This window comes from Dipodomys merriami, unplaced genomic scaffold (assembly GCF_024711535.1).
Source record: "Dipodomys merriami isolate MVZ:Mamm:240054 unplaced genomic scaffold, mDipMer1.0.p SCAF_36, whole genome shotgun sequence".
Classification (NCBI taxonomy): Eukaryota; Metazoa; Chordata; class Mammalia; order Rodentia; family Heteromyidae; genus Dipodomys; species Dipodomys merriami.
This window is the reverse complement of record NW_027205159.1, coordinates 3,111,276-3,130,059: the sequence shown is the minus strand read 5'-3', so window position 1 is coordinate 3,130,059 and position 18,784 is coordinate 3,111,276. Positions and strand designations below refer to the sequence as shown.

Genomic DNA, 18,784 nt, shown 5'->3' with positions numbered 1-18,784 from the left:
AGCATGTAAAAGGCTCTGGGTTTGATCCCAAGCACAAGAAAACAACTCCAAACCTTAAAAAGAAAAAAATCAAAGTTTGAATTATGTTTGGATTCTTCAGCAGATCTCTGTGTTGAAAAGGCCATGGGTTCCCATGGATGCATCCATGCTTGTGGGATGGGGCAGGGTGGGAGGGCTTTAGGTCCTTTCTAGTCTTCCATCAGCTTCTCTATTAGTGTGCCCCTGCCCCCATCTTTGCTAGACAAACAGGCTGTGTTTCATCCATCCTTTGCATATAGAACTGCAATCCCCAGATTACAGTTCTGGTGTTCAGAGTCACTGATACTCAGATTCTATATTAAGTACCAGCCCCTTTAGCCACAGACAGTTTTCCTGTTCTCTTAGTCTTTTGGAAGACAGGGCAAGCCAGGAAAAGGCAAGAATGCCAGGTGGTCACAAGAAGAGTTGCTATAAAAGCCATGCCTCTTTGTTCCTTCTTATAAGTGAGGCAGATCAAAGAGATTTTAGGGGGCATGTATGTGGGAATTTAAAGCCTGGATAGGGTAAGGAGGGTATTTGTCAGAGAGAGAGGATATAGGTAACCAATGAGTAAAAGGAGGATATAGAAGGCTTAAGTAGAATATTTGAGGTATGTGAGATTTGCCTCGTTATTCTATCAAACACTTATGAAAAAGGAGTAATTACAGAGCAATGGTCTCAGTGGTCAAATGTACACTATCAGGAATGAAAGAAATAAAAATTATCTGCTAACTGCTCTGATGTATTGCTCCAGTGATTCTTGCTAGAGATAGACAACCTGGACTATAATGTGATGAGATGTCAGTACTGTGGGATGTGCTTCAAAAGAACTGGCTGGTGATCTTCAACAGTGTCAAGGTCATAAGCTGGGTACTGGTGGCTCATGCCTGTAATCCTAGATACTCAGAAGGCTGAGATCTGAGGATTGTGGTTTGAAGCCAGCCCAAGCAGTAAAGTCCATGAGATGCTTATGTCCAATAAACTACCCCAAAGCTGGAAGTGTAGCTATGGCCTTGATTGAAAAAGCTAAAGGACAGCACTCAAACCCCAAATTCAAGCTTCTAGTACTAGCACTGGAAAAAAAAGTACCAAGGCCAACACTATAGAACTAAGAGAGGCTTAACAACTAAATGCAGGGTACAATTCTGCACTGGAAGCATGGTAGAAAAAGCACAGCACAGGTGGTTTTTGGCTTCTGAAGGTTGGATTAACTTTTGTCTGTAATAATGCAAAAGCTGTCTGTGTTCAGAGGCTACCTTGAATGTTGTACTTAGGTCTTTTCCCAGATGTGCAGTGGGACCCTCTGGTGATGTGGGGCAGAGATAGCCAGTGGTCATGAGGGGAAATGACTGATGCTATACAGAGTGCTGTGTTGCTAGGCTGGGGTATTTATATCTTCAACTTAATGTTTTCAACTTGTGATGGGTTTATTAGGGTGAAGACTCCTTTGTAAGTCCAGGAGCATCTGTATTGAAAACTCGATGAATGGGGTCTGAGGATAGACGATGCATCCACATTTGATGGTTGTTCTGTGGTTCTGTATTCCTGTATAACCACAAAGATGAAACATACTCTGCAATACCTAGTAAGCTATACTAAAGTAACTTACTTCTGAATGATTCAACTGTTGTTAGATTTTAGTGTGTATATACCTGTATTGTGGCTTGAACTCGGGGCTTCATGCTCTCCCTTTGCTTTTTCACTCAAGTGGCGCTATACCCACCGAGTCACAGCTCCACTTCTGGAATTTACTGGCTAATTGGAGATAAAATCTCATGGACTTTTCTGCCTGGACTGGCTTTGAACCACGGTCCTCAGATCTCAGTCTCATAAGTAGCTAGGATTATAGGTATGAGCCATCAGTGTCTGGCTACTCAATATTTTTTATGTTTAGGCTTAAGCTTTTCTTTTTTTCTTTTTTTTGGGTCCGGTCGTGGGGCCTGAACTCTGGGCCTGGGCACTGTCCCTCAGCTCTTCAGCTCAAGGCTAGCGCTTTACCACTTGAGCCATAGCGCCACTTGTGGCTTTTTTCTTTTTGCTTATGTGGTGCTGAGGAATCAAACCCAGGGCCTCATGCATGCAAGGCAAGTGCTCTACCACTGAGCCACCTTCCCAGACCCTAGGCTTAAGCTTTTCAAATAACAGATATGCTAACTCAGCTCTGATAGGTACCATACTATGTTATATACTGTGATGATTTTATTTTGCAAATGAAGAAATCTGGGCAAACAGAGGTAGCTTGTCTAATTAGCTCCTGCAGGTTGGAAGTGATGGAGCAAGGATCCAAATCAGGCAGTGGGACCAAAGCTGCTGCTCTTCCCTCTGTGACCTTGCCTGGATTAGGTGACTGGTCCAGGGCCCTTGTTATACTTACTCACTGATGGTGTGAACTGATTCTGAGTGCTGGGGAACAGGTTCATACAAGGCAGCCAAAGCCCCTGGCCTCATGGAGCTTAGGAGCTTCTGTGGTGAGTTAAAGTTTAGCTGGACTGAGGCCTCCCCTAACCTCCCTAGCAGACAGCTGCACTGTATTTGGCCTGCCCCGCCTGGTCTACCTCTGACTCACTTTCTTCTATTTCCCTTGAAGGTCGCCTGGTAGGTGCTCTGGATGCAGTGCTGGATTCCAATGCTCGGATTGCCCCGTTTCGAATTCTGCTTCAAGTTCCCGGGTCCCAGGTTTATTCTCCCATAGCATGTGGTGAGTTACTGAATGGATCAGATGTGTACTGGGCCCTGGCCACTGGTGAGTCTTGTTTCACTTGGAGTGTTCCAAACCTTAAGGTGTTGTAAGCATGCTGAGTTCCTGCATGTCAGTAGCACTTAAAGGTAACCTTGTTAGATCTTCCTCCTCCTCCTCCTCTTCCTCCTCCTCTTCCTCCTCCTCCTCCTCCTCCTCCTCCTCCTGTTCCTCCTCCTCCTATTCCCTCACTACTCCCCTCTCCCCTATTCACTTTCACCTCTTCCTTTGCCTCTTATTTAACCATCAAAAGCACATGGGGGCAATGAACTTGGGCATGCCAGGCTTTTGTGTAGTGTGTTTTGGGATGTTCACACATTGTTGACATGGATTGAGTCATCCTTTGCAATTTTGTTTGTGACCAAGGTATGTTAATGTGTGCACCTTCTGTAGGGACTCTAGAGCATGGTGAGAGGGCTGGGTCTGACTTGGAAAGTCTCCCCTTGTCCATATTTGTACCATGAGAATGAATCACCACTCTGGGGACTTGGAGGGAGTTTGCAAACCACCTGCCCCCCTGTTGGGGCCTCCTCCTTTCTGCAGGCATTACCTGCTGTTCACTGAACTTCTCAGGTTCCTCCAGGGCTCAGAACTGTCACATCCGGAGAAGCCCTTCTAAGCCAAACTACAATATCCCTTTCCTATACAAGTAATGACTATCCTCTTTCCAGAAATTAAAACAGTAGAAAATTAATTTTAACTCTTCATTTTGTGCTAAAACATCATTTTATATGCATATACCCATAGGGGTTATTATTATTTTTAAATTTGTGTGTACTGGTATTGGGGTTTGAACTTATGGCTGCTCACTTGCTAGGCTTTCTTGCTCACTGCTGGTTCTCTACCACTTGAGCCATGCCTCAAGTCAAGAATTTGGATGGCTAGTTGGAGAAAAGAATCTCTCAGACTTTTTTGTCCAGGCTGTCTTTGAACAATGGTTCTCTGAATGTCAGCCTCCTGAGGAACTAGGAATACCAGGTGAACCACTGGCACCCAGCTCAGAATTTATTTTCAGTTTTGTTTTTCTCTTAACACTTTATTATGTCCCATAAACTTTCTGTTCAATAGCAACATTGGACTTTTCCCTTAGGAAAAATATAGAAAGTAGGAACAAGAGCATCTCATTCATATCTACCAGTAATATGTTAGCATACCTTTTTTCCCTCCTGTGTTTTGCATTTTAAATTGATAAATCACTCTGTATTTGTACAAATTTTTTGTTTGTTTTTGTTTTTTGTTGTTGTTGTTTTTTTTTGGTTGGTCGTGGGGCTTGAACTCTGGGCTTGGGTGCTGTCCCTGTGCTCTTCAGCTCAAGGCGAGCGCTCTACCAATTGAGCCACAGCGCCACTTCCTTTGTACAATATTATAAAAACTCAATATATACTCAATATGAAGACCTCTACATTGAAAAGTATATGTTGTAGGGAGTGCGGTCAAGAAGGGGGGTAGGTGAGGAGAGAGGAAGGGTGGTTAAATACAGTGATGATATTCAGTGTACATATGTGAAAACAGGACTAGGTAACTTGGAGGGATGGGTGGGATGGGGAAGATGGGGAGACTGATGGAAGATATGACATTGATCAAGCTGCATTGTACTCATAAACTGACATTGTAAATTAAAGCCCTTTGGTACTAATACTTACAAATAATACTAAAACAAAGCAAAAATCTCAACAAAAACAAAACAAGTATAAAGAAAATATGTCGCCTCAAACCCTAGCCACTCAAAGTAGTTCATGGGTGAACACCCTCCTAGACAGCTTTCCAGGTCAGACAAATGCAAGAGCATTTCAGAGGTCGATGGAAATACTTGTATAAAAATGGGATTTGTGGCTGGGCACCGGTGGCTTATGCCTGTAATCCTAGCTACTCAGGAGGCTGGGAGGCTGAGAACTGGGGATCGGGGTTCAAAGCTAGCTCGGACAGGAAAGTCTGTGAGACTCTTATCTCTACAACAGAAAACTGGAAGTGGTGCTGTGACTCAAGTGGTAAGGCACTAGCTGAAGAACTGAGGGACAGTGCCCAGGCCGAATTCAAGCCCCACAATTGATAAAGAAAAAAAAAGGGATTTGTAATCCTAACTACTCAGGAGGCTAAGATCTGAGGTTCAAAGCCAGCCTGGACAAGAAAGTCCATGAGATTCTCCAATTAACCACCAGAAAACCAGAAGTGGCGCTGTGGCTCAAGTGGTGTAGAGTGTTAGCCTTGAACTGAAGATCTCAGGGACAGCACCCAGGCCCAGAGTTCAAGCCCCATAACTGACTCCCCCCACCACTCCCAAAAAAAGGGAATTTGTCTGCAAAGCTATTTTATGAGGTGTTATGTTAAAGTAACTTCAAAAAGGTATTAGATAAAACTTATTTAACATGATATTATTTTTCTTAATTCTGAATGTTTGGCTACAGGTTAGGGAGATTTTTTTTTTTTTTTTTTGGTCGGTCGGTTGGTCAAGGGCTTGAACTCTGGGCCTGAGCTCTTCAGCTCAAGGCTAGCGCTCTACCACTTGAGTCACAGCACCACTTCCAGTTTTCTGGTAGTTTATTGGAGTTATGAGTCTCATGGCGACTTTCCTTCCTGGGCTGGCTTTGAACTGTGACCCTCAGATCTCAGCCTCTTGAATAGCTAGGATTACAGGAGTGAGCCACCGGTGCCTGGCTGAGAGGAGATTAATATATATATATATATATATATATATATTAAACATATATATATATATATGTTTATCGTAAAGATATTGTACAGAGGGGTTACAGTTACATGAGTAAGGTAATGAGTACATTTCTGATTGAGCATTGTTATCCCTTCCTTTGTTTTTCCCCTACCATCCTTTCCCTCCCCAACTCCTGCGAGGAGATTTTTGAAGGGATCTCAAGGTTAGAATTTGGCTTTTGAAAAGCAGAGTTTCATTTCTGATGTACAGGACAAGGTTGTCAGTGTCTTAGTCTCCCTTTTTTCCTCCCCAGTCTCTTGATTGAAAAAGCTCTTAATTTTACATTGTAATGCCCATTCTGACCCATAACTGTATTTTCTGAGATTTGTTTGGTTCAGTTCTTCATATTGATTTCATCTTCCTACTCAGGTATGCTTTCCTAATCTAGAGGTTTTTCTTTTAGTTCAAGCTCTTTAACTGGCTGGATTCTTGGGTTATCTTGGTTGGGTATAATAGACTTTGGCTGTCTCTCCTGTAATATTTGATATGGAAACACAAGACATCTCAAGCTGCTCTGATTTCCCTCCTTGCTAGTTGGAAGTGATAATGCTGTTTGTCCTTGACTTTACCATTGAAGTTTAGTAACTTAACTAGCATCTGATGCTACTGAGAACAGTATTTTCTCAGAGATGAAAATGACATTTTTGTACTATGGAACCTGTGTGTTTTGTGTTCATTTCTTTAATCATCACAAGATATTTTCTTTATGCATAGAATTTTCTTCTGCATAGAATTACATTTTAAATTCATATTATTTCTTATTTATTGGATGCTTGACTTTCAAGACATTTTATGTTGGATAGTTATTGTTGCTAATTCTCTTTTTTTAAATGGGTAGTAGGGCTTGAGCTCAGTGCTTTGCTTCCCCACCCTCAATTGGCATATATGTGTGTGTATATGTGTATACACATATATATGTATATATATGTGTGTGTGTGTGTGTCTTTCCTGGGTCTTTCCTGGAATGGCTGGCTTTGAACTGTGATCCTTAGATCTCAGCCTCTTGAGTAGCTAGGATTACATGTATCACCACCAGATGCTTGTTTTTTATTCTCTGTTTCTCCATTTCTACTCTCCATTGTGTTCATGACTCTTGAGTTAGTAAGTCAGTTTTCAGCAGTACGTTCTGTTCTTTGCTGCTTTTAATTTATTTGCTGGTTTTATCGCCATGTGGTTTTGATACTCAGGTCAGTACTTGAGTTTGTAGGCTCCCTTTTCGTTCTCTTACTTGATCATCTCACCTGTGAGTTCTTGTATTGAATTTGTGTTCTATATTGCTTGAGAGCAGGATATATTTGTGAGAATTTCCTTTCTTGCTGGAGTGTCATTTTCTTTCTTCCTTTTTGGGGATAGTGCTGTGAGCTTTGCATTCATTTCACTTTCATGCTTATGACTGGTGCTCTACCACTTGAGACATTCCAGCCCAGCTTTTTTTTAAGGGTTTCCTTTTGTATTGTTATTATAAAGGCAATGTACAGAGGTGTTCCAACTACGTAAATAAGGTAATGAGTACATTACTTTTTGGAAAATATCACCCCTCCTCTCCCTACACAGTTGTATAGTTCATTTTCAATATAATATCTAGTGAGTCCCACTACTGCATTTGTTCACCCTTTGTCCTCCATTTCTGTGCCCCCTTTTACCACCCAAGACAAATGAATAAACAAGACAAAAAGAAAACAAAAACAACAACAAAGAAAAAACCTCTTGCAGTCCAGCTTTTTGCTGGTTAATTGGAGATTGAATCTTGAAAACTTTTCTCCCTAGGCTGGCTTTGAACCATGATCCATTGGATCTCAGCTTTATGAGTAGTTAGGATAACAGACAGGTGTGAACCACCAGCACCTGGCTGGTTCTGATTTTTCTATACTTTAAAATATTTCAACAGAGTGCCAGTGGCTCATGCCTGTAATCCTAGCCACTCAGGAGACTGAGATCTGAGGATTATGATTCAAAGCCACGACCTTTTCTGCTCAAGGTTAGCACTCTACTACCACTTGAGCCACAGCTCTATCTGGCTTTTTTGGTACTTAACTGGAGATGAGTCTTATGGACTTTCCTGCCTCATGCTGTCTTCAAATCATGATCCTTAGATCTAAGCCTCCAGAGTAGCGAGTATTACAGATGTGAGTTACCTGCAACTGGAAGTAGTTTTAATTTATGACTTCACTGGGACACCAGTTCCCAAGTTGAGGACCCTCTCTAATTATAAATGAAAGTTTTTAGATCTTTTTCTGATAAGCCAGGGTAGGAATATCCCAGAGCAATTTGTGGTCCTGTTTGTAATCATTGAGTAGTCAGAACTCACAAGCCTGAGTTCAAGCCCTAGTTTCCCCCCCGCCCAAATCTCATAAAAAATAAGTAATTTTTAAAAAGGCTGGGCTCTGTGGCTTATGCCTGTAACCCCAGCCTCTTAGGAAGCAGACATTGAGAAGACTATGGTTTGAAAACCAGACCAAAGGAAAAAGTTCAAAAGAGGTCATCTCAACCAACAAAAACTAGGTAACAGTGGTATGCACCTGTCACCCCAGCTACATGGGAAATCCAAGCGGGCCTAAGAATAAATGTTAGACCTTATCTGAAAAGTAACTATAGTAAAAAGGACTGTAAGTGTGGCTTAAGTAGTAGAGCATGTGCTTTTAGCAAACTCTGTGTTCAAATCCTAGTATACGAAAATAGTTTTTCTTTCAAGTTAGGGGTTATATTTCTTTTTTTGCCTTAAGAAAATTTTATTGTAAAACATCCACGACAAAATTTACTATTTAGGCCTTTCCTTCCTCTGTTCTGTCTTCCCACTGCCCTGCCCATGTCTTCGGTCTTCCTCTTCCCTCCTTCTTCCCCTCATCTTCCCCTTCTCTCCCTCCCTCCCAGGCCTTGAATGTGCTAAGCAGGTGCTCCACCACCCAGCCACACTTCCAGCTACTTTAGTTGTGTTTTGTGGTTTTCTGATGTCACACCACTGTCACCACCTTCCATCTCTAGAACTCATCTTCCAAACTGGACCCTGCATCTGTTAAATAGCTGACCCCTGTGCCTTTCCCCCTTTCCCCATTCAAGTTCAGCCTCTGTGCAGACTTGGTACTGTATATTAATGGAGTTGTACAGTATCAGTCTTTGGGTGATGGCTTTCTTACTCTGGCATAATATCCTCGGGCATCTATCCACTTTTCAGCCTGTGTAGGATACCTCTCTTTTTAAGGTTGTATGATCCTCTACTGTATGTTTGCTTGCTTTTTAGAATCGGGTATCTAACAAATGGCACAGGTAAAGAATAAAGAAGGCCTTGGCATGTGCAATTAGGAAAGCTGATCTAGGAGGGGTGGGGTGGGGTGACAGAAGGATGGACAGGAGCAAGAGATTGGAGTACCAGGGTCCTGCTGAGTACATCCAAAGCCCTGACAAGCCCTGGGGAATGAGATCTTCCTGCCATTCATTTTTATTTATTTATTTTTGGGTCCGGTCGTGGGGCCTGAACTCTGGGCCTGGGTGCTGTCCCTCAGCTCTTCAGCTCAAGGCTAATGCTCTACCACTTGAGCCACAGAGCCACTTCTGGCTTTTTTCTTTTTGCTTATGTGGTTCTGAGGAATCGAACACAGGGCCTCAGGCATGCAAGGCAAGCGCTCTACCACTGAGCCACCTTCCCAGCCCCCCTGCCATTCATGAGTCTGGTGGTCTCTTGTCCTGCACTTGGGAAATCTGGGCCCTCCTGGGCTATATCAACCATGTAAGATGTCACTTTGTTGTCTTTGCTTTTTAGGTGGGCACTTCTCATAGCTATTACTGTGTTGTGACATACATCTTATGCTTAAGCACAGCCCTGAGCTCTGAGGGCTTTCTTGTCCTTACCTGGCTTCCAGGAAGCAGGAGAGAACAGGACTCTGCGTTTTCTGCCTAGAATCATTCCAAGAATTGAAATGCTTCTGTAATAATGTGACTCTTTTCACCGTAGATTGAACCCTGGGGGAGCTGACTTTTCTGCATCCTACGAGAGGACTTCTCAGAGATACTGTGTGTGTGTGTGTGTGTGTGTGTGTGTGTGTGTGTGTGTGTGTGTGTGTGTGTGTGTGTGTGTGTGTGTGTGTGTGTGTGTGTGTGTGTGTGTGTGTGTGTGTGTGTGTGTGTAGGGAGGAAGGGAGGACATGTCTGGGGGGACAGGAGTCCTGCCAGAAATCTGTCATTTGTATAGAAGGACTTTTATTAATACTCAGGGCTTTATACACCTGTTTGGACCTTCTGACTGCCCCAATACTTGGGCTGTATGTGAGAGCAGAAAAGCAGAATTTTCCATAACTACTCAGATGGGTCCCACGGCCTTGTCACGAAGAGTAGCAAGCAGGAAAGCAGAAGGAAGGAAGGAGTGTCCTGTAAGCTCACCTTGCATGGGCCAGGGTAGGAGATTCAGGTAGGTTGAGGTGACGCTCATATGGTTGGGGAGTGGCATATCTGTATTTTAAGAAAGGGTTTGTCCAGTTAGTATTGATATCTGTGGATATCTACTGACTGTGGAGCAAAGATACACAAAAAGACTGGACCCCAAAACAAAACAAAACAAAAATATTGCACTCTGTGTGTGAGAGATACACAGACAGACAGACAGACAGACATTATATATGTATGACTCCTACTGGGGCTTGAACTCAGGGCCTGCATGTTCTCCTTTAATCTTTTTTTCTTCTCAAAGCTATGCTCTACCACTTGAGCCACAGCTTTACTTCCCACTTTTTACTGGTTAATTGGAGATAAAAGTCGGATTTGTCTGCCCAGGTTGGCATCAAACCTTGATCCTCAGATCTCAGCCTCCTGGTGCCACGCTTGTCATCCTAGCTACTCAGGAGCCTGTGACCTGAGGATTGCAGTACAAAGCCAGCCCAGGCAGGAAAGTCTCTAAGACTCTTTTTTTTTGTTGTTGTTGTTGTTGTTGTTGTTTTTGGGTCCAGTCGTGGGGCCTGAACTCTGGGCCTAGGCGCTGTCCCTCAGCTCTTCAGCTCAAGGCTAGCACTCTACCACTTGAGCCACAGCGCCATTTCTGGCTTTTTTTCTTTTTGCTTATGTGGTGCTGAGGAATCGAACCCAGGGCCTCAGGCATGCAAGGCAAGCGCTCTACCACTGAGCCACCTTCCCAGCCCAATCTCTAAGACTCTTATCTCCAGTAAACTACCAGAAAACTGGAAGTGGTACTTTGGCTCAACATGGTAGAGTACAGCAAAATGGTTTAGGGACAGCATCCAGGCCCTGAGTTCAAGCTTCATGACCAGTTCCTTCTGCCCCACCCCCACCCCAAAGTTATGCCTTTATTGACTATGTACAGATATTTTTTGTTGTTATTCCCAAAACAATATGGTATAAGAACTATTTGCATATCATTTACAATACAATCACTAGTGTATATCATCTTGAGATGGTTTAAGGTCTGTGTCAGAAGCCTGTGTGTTCTATGCATGACTTTATAGAAGGAACTAGAGCAGTCCTGAGTTCTGGAATCTTCCGAAGAAGGGATCCTTTCACAGATACTGGAGGACAACTGAAGTTTGAAAAAAAATGTTAGTAATTTAGATTTGGAAAAGGAAAAGAATCCTTCTAAAATTTCAAGGCTCATAGAAGGAATCTGCAATACTTTTGCTGATCCAAACTGGTATGTGTTTAAACAAACAAACAAACTTGGGAATCACAGGAGTGAACGCTTGCCAGTTCACAGACCTTCCCTTTTTACTGACTTTGGCTCATTGGTTCTTCTCTGGCATATAAGAGGTGAGGGAGAGTGTAGAGTGCAAGGGTTCAGGCCCTTGGTAGGTGTTAAGGGGGACCATGTCATGGCCTCACTGCGGGCTCTGATACACTCTTGCTCCGAGCAGTCATAGTGACGCACAGTCTCTTATCTGTGCCCTTGACCATGGCCCATGTTTTGGTTTCTTCTATTCTGCAACACTGTTTGCTTTGTGTGTTTGGAGACAGAATTTTATGAACGGAGGAAGTGTTCCCGTGTGGATCAGATTAGTATCTTTCTGGACTTTGAGCCAAACTGGCAAAGGGCATGCCAACTAGATCTTCTCTCCAAGTATGGGGCTCACCAGGCATTTCAAGGGGCTCCTGAGAGGCCACCCAGCTGGGACAGTAGGGTCCATACTCCAAGGTCAGACAAACCACTTGTCATACTTGTTTCCTGTTGCTGTTTCCTTAGAACAACACTGGCTGGAATTTTCCACGTGGCTTCACCTTTTGAAATGGCTGAGGCGTGCCAGCTCACAGAGTTACTGTTACGGGATCTTCATTTTTTTTTTTGTTTGTTTTAAGTAATTGGTACATAAACAATGACTGAATGTATTCTTTCTTTACTGAATGTATTCTTTCTTTTGTGGGAGGTGGTTGTTTATAGGTTTTTAAAGAGCAATGGAATGATTAGTACAGTGATCCCTCACCTGTGGTGGGAGTTATGTTCCAGAGAACCCCCATGACAGGTGCTACTTTGTGGATTTTCTTCCTAGGTTGAAAAAAAACAAACAAACCACACTCAATATCTGGCTCTTGCAGTATTGTGTGTACATACATATGTGTACACACGCGTGCACCTCTATCATGGCCCCTCAGGACCTCTCAGTCACCTTGGTTATGCCAATGGCACTTACCCATGCCTCCAGTCTGGCTTTTTGCTGGTTGTTTTGGAGATGGAGACCCTTGAACTTTTCTACTCATTCTGGCTTTGAAACACAATCCTCAGATCTGAGTCTCCTGAGTAGCTAGGATTACAGGATTACAGTGCTTGGGTTGGCTGTTGTATTTCTTAGGTCCCTTTTAGTCAGGAAAGACTCCTCATTTCCTCTCCCTCCCTGGCTCCCAGTCATTGACTTCATGAAGAAGCTGGGCCCCTTGTGAGGAAGGAGACCATAGTCACAGTATTCGTCTGATTCCTTCCTCATGGTGTCATTTGGCTCCGTGGATTGACCTTTGTATTTCCTTGAAACAGGAACTTGAAAAGGTTGAACTACAGTTAGATCCAAGTTAGTTTACTTATTGTTTTTTTGTTTGTTTGAAGAATACTTAGATGGCTCCACGTCTTATATTTGCCCTCCCAGGTACACACTGTCTGAATATTCTTAGAACTCACCAAGCCTAGTTGGTGAGTTCATAGGGCAGCTTCATTAAGTTCTTTCCCCCCACATTTTCATGTACTTTTATTCATTAAGGATAATTTTCTGAGTATACTTGATCTCTATAGACTTTGAAAAAAATTGTTTTTAACCCCAAACTCTACAGTGATGAATAAATTCCTGTTTTGTTTGAGCTGTTTTGGGTTTTTCTCTTCTCTCTCTTTCTTATGCCATTTTAAACTCAAAGTTCTTTACTTCCACGATTCCATTGTGAATTTTTAAGCATACTGAAAAGATGAAAGAATTAGGTAATAAAAACTGTACGTCAGTTAAAAAAAATACAATTACTGTGCTCAGTGTTGGTGACCCATGTCTGTAATCCTAGCGACTCAGGAGGCTATCTAAGGAACATGGTTCCAAACTAGCCCAGGTAAGAAAGTCTGTGAGACTCTCATCTCCAATTAACCAGTAAAAAGCTGAGAGTAATAGAGTGCTAGCCTTGGGCAAGGAAGCTCAGGGACAGTGTCCAGGCACTGATTGAGTTCAAGCTCCAGGACTGGCACACGCGCGCGCGCACACACATACACACACACACGCACACACACACACACACACGCGCGCGCGCGCACACACACACAGAGGTTACTGGCCTAATGAGCTGGATCACCCATATTTTTCCAGCTATTTGGGAGGTGGAGATTGGGAGGATCACAGTTCTAGGGAAGTCTAGGCAAAAAAAAAAAAAGTTTGTGATCTCTTTTCAGTTAATAAAAACTGGATGCAGTAGCATGTACTTCTCAGCTACATGAAAACTGTAAATAGGAGGATCCAGGTTAAAATCTATCTATCTATCTATCTATCTATCTATCTATCTATCTATCTATCTATCTATCTATCTATCTATCTATCATCCTGTCTCAGAACTAACAGGGCAAAAAGGCTGTGGGTTTTACTGAAGTGGTAGAGCACCTTCTTAGCAAGTACAAGGCCCTGATTTCAAATGCTAGTATCACACACAAAAAAAATCAAGTCCTATCAGACTATACCAATCATGTCTAGTAAGTATCCTGTACCTTATATCTTTGTTATTGAATCTTTAGCATAGATTTCTAGAAGTCAAATTGCTGGATTCAAGGTTAAATGATAGTAAAAATTTGTTAAATATTGCTAAATTCTGTTCTTGGCATTTGAGTAATGTGTAAGTGCCTGCTTTCTCACTGGCTGATCAGTAGATATATTGTCAGAGGTTTTTGCTCAGGGCTTAGGCACTGTCCCTGAGCTATTTTGCTCAAGGGCTAGCATTCTACCACTTGACCCACAACTCCACTTCCAGCAGCTTTTTTTTTTTTCTTTCTTTCTTTTTAGTGCATAATTGCAGGTGAGTCTCGGACTTTTTGGCTTTGAACCACTGTCCTCAGATATCAGCCTCCTGAGTAGCTAGGATTACAGGTGTGAGGCACCAGTACCCAGATCATGCTCTGTTCTTGAGCTTGTTTGACTTATTTGCTCATTGTTGGCACTCTGCCACTTGGGTCACTCCTTCAGCCTGACTGGATTTTGCTGGTTATTTTGGGGATGGAGTAGTAAACTTTTCTGCTCTGACTGTCCTTAAACTGAGATCCTGTGGATCTCAGCCTCTTGCGTGGCTAGGATTACAGGAATGAGCCCACCAGTCTTCAACTTAGAGTGCATACGGATCTATCTATCTATCTATCTATCTATCTATCTGTCTGTCTGTCTGTCTGTCTGTCTGTCTGTCTGTCTGTCTGTCTGTCTATCTATTTCTTCTTTTATTATTATAAAGGTGATGTATAGAGGGTTACAGTTACAAATGTTAGGTGAAGAGTACATTTCTTTTTGGACAATATCACATTTCGTCGCGCTCTTCCAGGTTTTCCCTCCCATCCTACCCACACATTGTATAGTTAATTTTTTACATAGTGTCTAGTGAATATCACTGCTGCATTTGTTCACCCTAGAGTAGTTTTAATAGCTGTTTATAGTCCTTTTTTCGCCATTTTATGGGCTCTGTCATTCTGGTTCTGTTTTGACTCATAAAAGTCCCTCCCCCAACCTGCCTTCATGAAGCTTCTTCTTTTCCTGTTTCTACTTCTGGGAATTAATGGCACTAATACAAAGACAATTGAATGATCTTAGTTACAAACTAAAAAATCCATTTTACTTACCAGGTCAGAGATGGTGTTTTTCTGATTTCACCATATTGAAAGTATTTTTAGTTACTGTCATTTCATTTGAAAACAAATAGGGCAAGGAAACTAGAAGTAATACTTAAACGATACAATGGGAAAATACTTGAATCACGATCCTCAAGTTGTAAGGATGGTCTTGTAAAGATAATTACTTTAGACTTATGGATTCATTTTTTTTCAATTTCAGAATATGAGATTTCTGTGAACAAAGACTTTGTTTTGGTTTAACCTTGTCTGTTCTTGTTGTGTCTCTTTTCCTCTCCCCCATCCCTCTTATAAAGCTTGCATTTGTTCTTTTTTCCCTATAGGATTTGTGGTTTGGGACCATCAAGAACAAGTCTGTCCCTTACCAGTAGCCCTTTGTAGGCTACATGACCTAGGGACAGTAAAGGTCAGGATTACATACAATGGAATATACCCATTTCATAGATTTTCAGACTCACACAGGTGTTTATTACCCAGATAGAAACCGTTCTTCTTTCCTCTTCTTTTCTTTTTTCTTTTCTTTTAGGTCCAAGACCAAAACTGGAATTCAGTACCTGACACTTCACTTATTGGCTAGTGCTATACCAACTGAGCCATGCTTCCAGTCCCAGAAACAGTTCCTTTTTAAAACTGCAGCCTGGGTCCAGGGTTGTAAGTTTAGGCAGTGGGATGCTTGTTTGGTTCCGTGCAGTAGCCCTGGGGAAACCTAAAAGAGCCAGGTGGCCTTCTGGTTTCTGGGTCACACAGCTGCTTGGTGGGGAGTCCTGAAGGCATGGCTTTTTTCTTTTCTTTCTTTTTTTTGGGGGGAGGGGAGGGCCGGTCATGGGGCCTGAACTCTGGGCCTGGGCGCTGTCCCTCAACTCTTCAGCTCAAGGCCAGCGCTCTACCACTTGAGCCACAGCACACTTCCAGCTTTTTTCTTTTTGCTTATGTGATGCTGAGGAATCGAACCCAGGGCCTCATACATGCAAGGTAAGCACTCTACCACTGAGCCACCTTCCCAGCCTCATGACTTTTTTCTTTTACTCTTTTACTTCTTGCCTAGAAAGTGGGAATAAGACCCAATCTGTGACTTTTTTTTAAATGAGGCTACATAGCATACCTAGAAAAATGCCCAATGTGTTCTAGGCATTCAGAAAATGTTCATTGTTCAGTGTTCACTGTTACATGTTGTATGGTGTTAGTTATTGTTCCTAATATTGAATCTACAAATCTGCCCCCCCCCCCACCTCAAACTGGAGTTTAAATTTCTTACAAAATAGTAAAGTCAGAAATGGAACCCATGAAGCCAGGCACCAGTGGCTCATGCCTGTAATCCTAGCTACTCAGGAGGCTGAGATCTGAGGATCACGGTTCAAAGCCAGCTCGGGCAGGAAAGTCTGTGAAACTCTTATCTCCAATAAACCACTGGAAAACCAGAAGTGGCACTGTAGCTCAAGTGGTAAGAGCACTCGCCTTGAGTTGAAGAGCTGAGGGACAGCGCTTAGGCCCAGAGTTCAAAGCCCCATGACCGACAAAAAAAAAAGAAATGGAGCCCATGGTTCACACTTGTCATCCTAGCTACCTATTTAAAAGGCTAAGATCTGGAGGATCACAGCTTGAGGCCAGAACAGAGAAGCCTATGAGAGAGTTTATCTCCAATCAACCATCAAATGTTGGATTAGAGGCATGGTTCAAGTTGGAAGAGCACCAGCCACGATCTCATAAGCCAAGCCCTGTAGCAGCGTGTGTGTGACGTGTGTATGTGACGCGAGTGCATGTACACACACACACACACACACACACACACACACACACACACACACACACACACAAAACACCTTTTTTTTTTCTGTAATATTAAAGGCCTTAATAAAATACCATACATTTTGGCTAATTCACCTCTGGTGAAATCCACAATACTGCTCTGAATTTTGTTTAGAGATACTAGTCTGCTAGGGCTCCCATAATATGACATCATGGATTAAGGGCTTACACAACAGACATGGACTCCCTCCCTATTCCTGAAACTGGATATCTGAGACCAGCGTGTCCACGGGGCTGTTTCCAATGAGCTCTCCCCTTGGCTTGCCCAGGTCCACCTTTCACAGTGTCCTTGCCCGGCCTTTCCTGTGCACCCGATCCCTGGTGTCTTCTCATGAGGACATAGCCTATGGGATCAGGGTCCCACCCTGATCCCACTGAACCTGAATGACCTCTGTAAAACCCTTTCTTCACATAGTCACATTGGGATGAGGGCATGGACATATGAATTCTGACAAGACTAGAGCTCTCCTCTATGGAAAGGATTAAGTATTTCTACTGTAGTCAATATGTAGGCTCCTTATTGCCTTCCCTTCTCCTCACCACAGATGACAGACTCTTACATCTTCTTTCCTTTTCTTTTTTGGTGGTAAGGTTTTGAACTCAAGATCTTGTACAGGTAAGGGCTCTACCACTTGAGCCTCCAGCTCTTTTTTCTTCAGTTATTTTTCAGATAAGGTCTTGTACTTTAGCTCAGGCTAGCCTCAGACAAGATCCTCCTTTTTACACCTCCTACATAGCTCATGCGTGTGCATGAGCCATCACAGTTTGTTTGTTGAGATGGAGGCCTTACTACTTGCTCAGGCTGGCTTTGAACTGTAATTCCCCTGATCTTCCCAGAAGCTGGGATTGTAAGTATGAGACCCTATACCTGGTTCTAAACTTTCACTTTTTTTACATTCTCTACTTTTACCATTCACAACATGTGTATCTATAATGTAATGACTTTCAAACTGTGACCCTGACCTCCAGACAGAAATAGATTTGTGTGTGTAAGTAGTAAATAATTCACAATTTGGTGGCCACTCTGACTTAGAGGGCATGCATTCTATTTTCAGTTCCATTTCATTTTTTTTTGAGCTGTTTGCTAATGAGCATACTTCATGCAATTTGAAAGACCTTGCTATGCAGACAGATTGGGTTGTGGACATAGGTTGAATGACCTTCCATTTGAGCCCTTTGGGAGGGGGGGTTATGGCTGTGCATGCAGCCTGCCTTGATTTACCATTACTTATGAAACCCATCCTAAGACTTCCCTGCAGAGGAAATCGTAGTTTGGAAGAGTTCCCTGCCATTTGGCAACCTTTGTAGGAAATAGCCAGCAGGGTGGAAAAGTTTCATCAGCTCCATTGTTTTTGCTGAGAGAGGCACACAACTAGTCTTACTTTCAGAAGCAGGGGAGAAATGAAATCTCACCTCAGCTACAGGGGGTATGTGCTTATTTTTCTTCCTTTTAGGTATAGGCTTGGTTTTGTTCTAGAATTACCTTTCCTTATCCTAATCTTTCCCTAGGAGATAGAAAAATTATTTAAAAGAAAATAAAGGTCTAAACCAGGTGCTGATAGCTCACACCTGTAAATCCTAGCTTCTCAGGAGGCTGAGATCTGAGGATTATGGTTTGAAGCCAGCCTAGGCAGGAGAAAATCGGTGAGACTCAAAGTAGAGCTGTGATTCAAATGGTAGAACATTTTAGCTTTGAGCAAAAGAAGCATAGGCATAGTACCCAAGTCCTGAGGCCAAGCCCCACTAGGGACACAAAAAAACAAAAGCAAAACTCTTCCTTCTATGGGAGGACTCTGAGACAGCACAAGGCTGTCAAGATCCCTTCGAATTTCATATTTGAATGAAATTCATTACATATCTTGGACATGGAACTGAGCTTCCATTTCCTCCTTTAGGCTTCATTATGCACCAGTGACACAATGCTGGGAGCAGGCTAGAACTGGAAAAGTCAGTCCTGTCACCTCTCTTGCTGGTCTCCATTTCTCCAACTTAAAAATATTTTTTTAGGGGCTGGGAAGGTGGCTCAGTGGTAGAGTGCTTGCCTTGCATGCATCAGGCCCTGGGTTCGATTCCTCAGCACCACATAAGCAAAAAGAAAAAGCTGGAAGTTGTGCTGTGGCTTAAGTGGTAGAGTGCTAGCCTTGAGCTGAAGAGCTGAGGGACAGCGTCCAGGCCCAGAGTTCAGGCCCCATGACCGGACCCCCCCAAAAAAACAATATATTTTTAAAAAAAT

General features: G+C 42.8%; 1 protein-coding gene across 2 annotated transcripts in view; it reads left to right on the top strand.

The window, feature by feature from the left end:
• Tbc1d8 (TBC1 domain family member 8) overlaps positions 1–18,784 on the top strand; it is a 125,222-nt gene that overhangs the window by 47,536 nt on the left and 58,902 nt on the right. The window contains exon 2 of one of the 2 annotated variants that reach the window (XM_069988542.1): positions 2,606–2,761. In XM_069988542.1, the coding sequence (XP_069844643.1) occupies positions 2,606–2,761 (156 nt within the window). The remainder of the gene's footprint in view (positions 1–2,605; positions 2,762–18,784) is intronic. The other variant, XM_069988543.1, reaches the window with a different exon arrangement.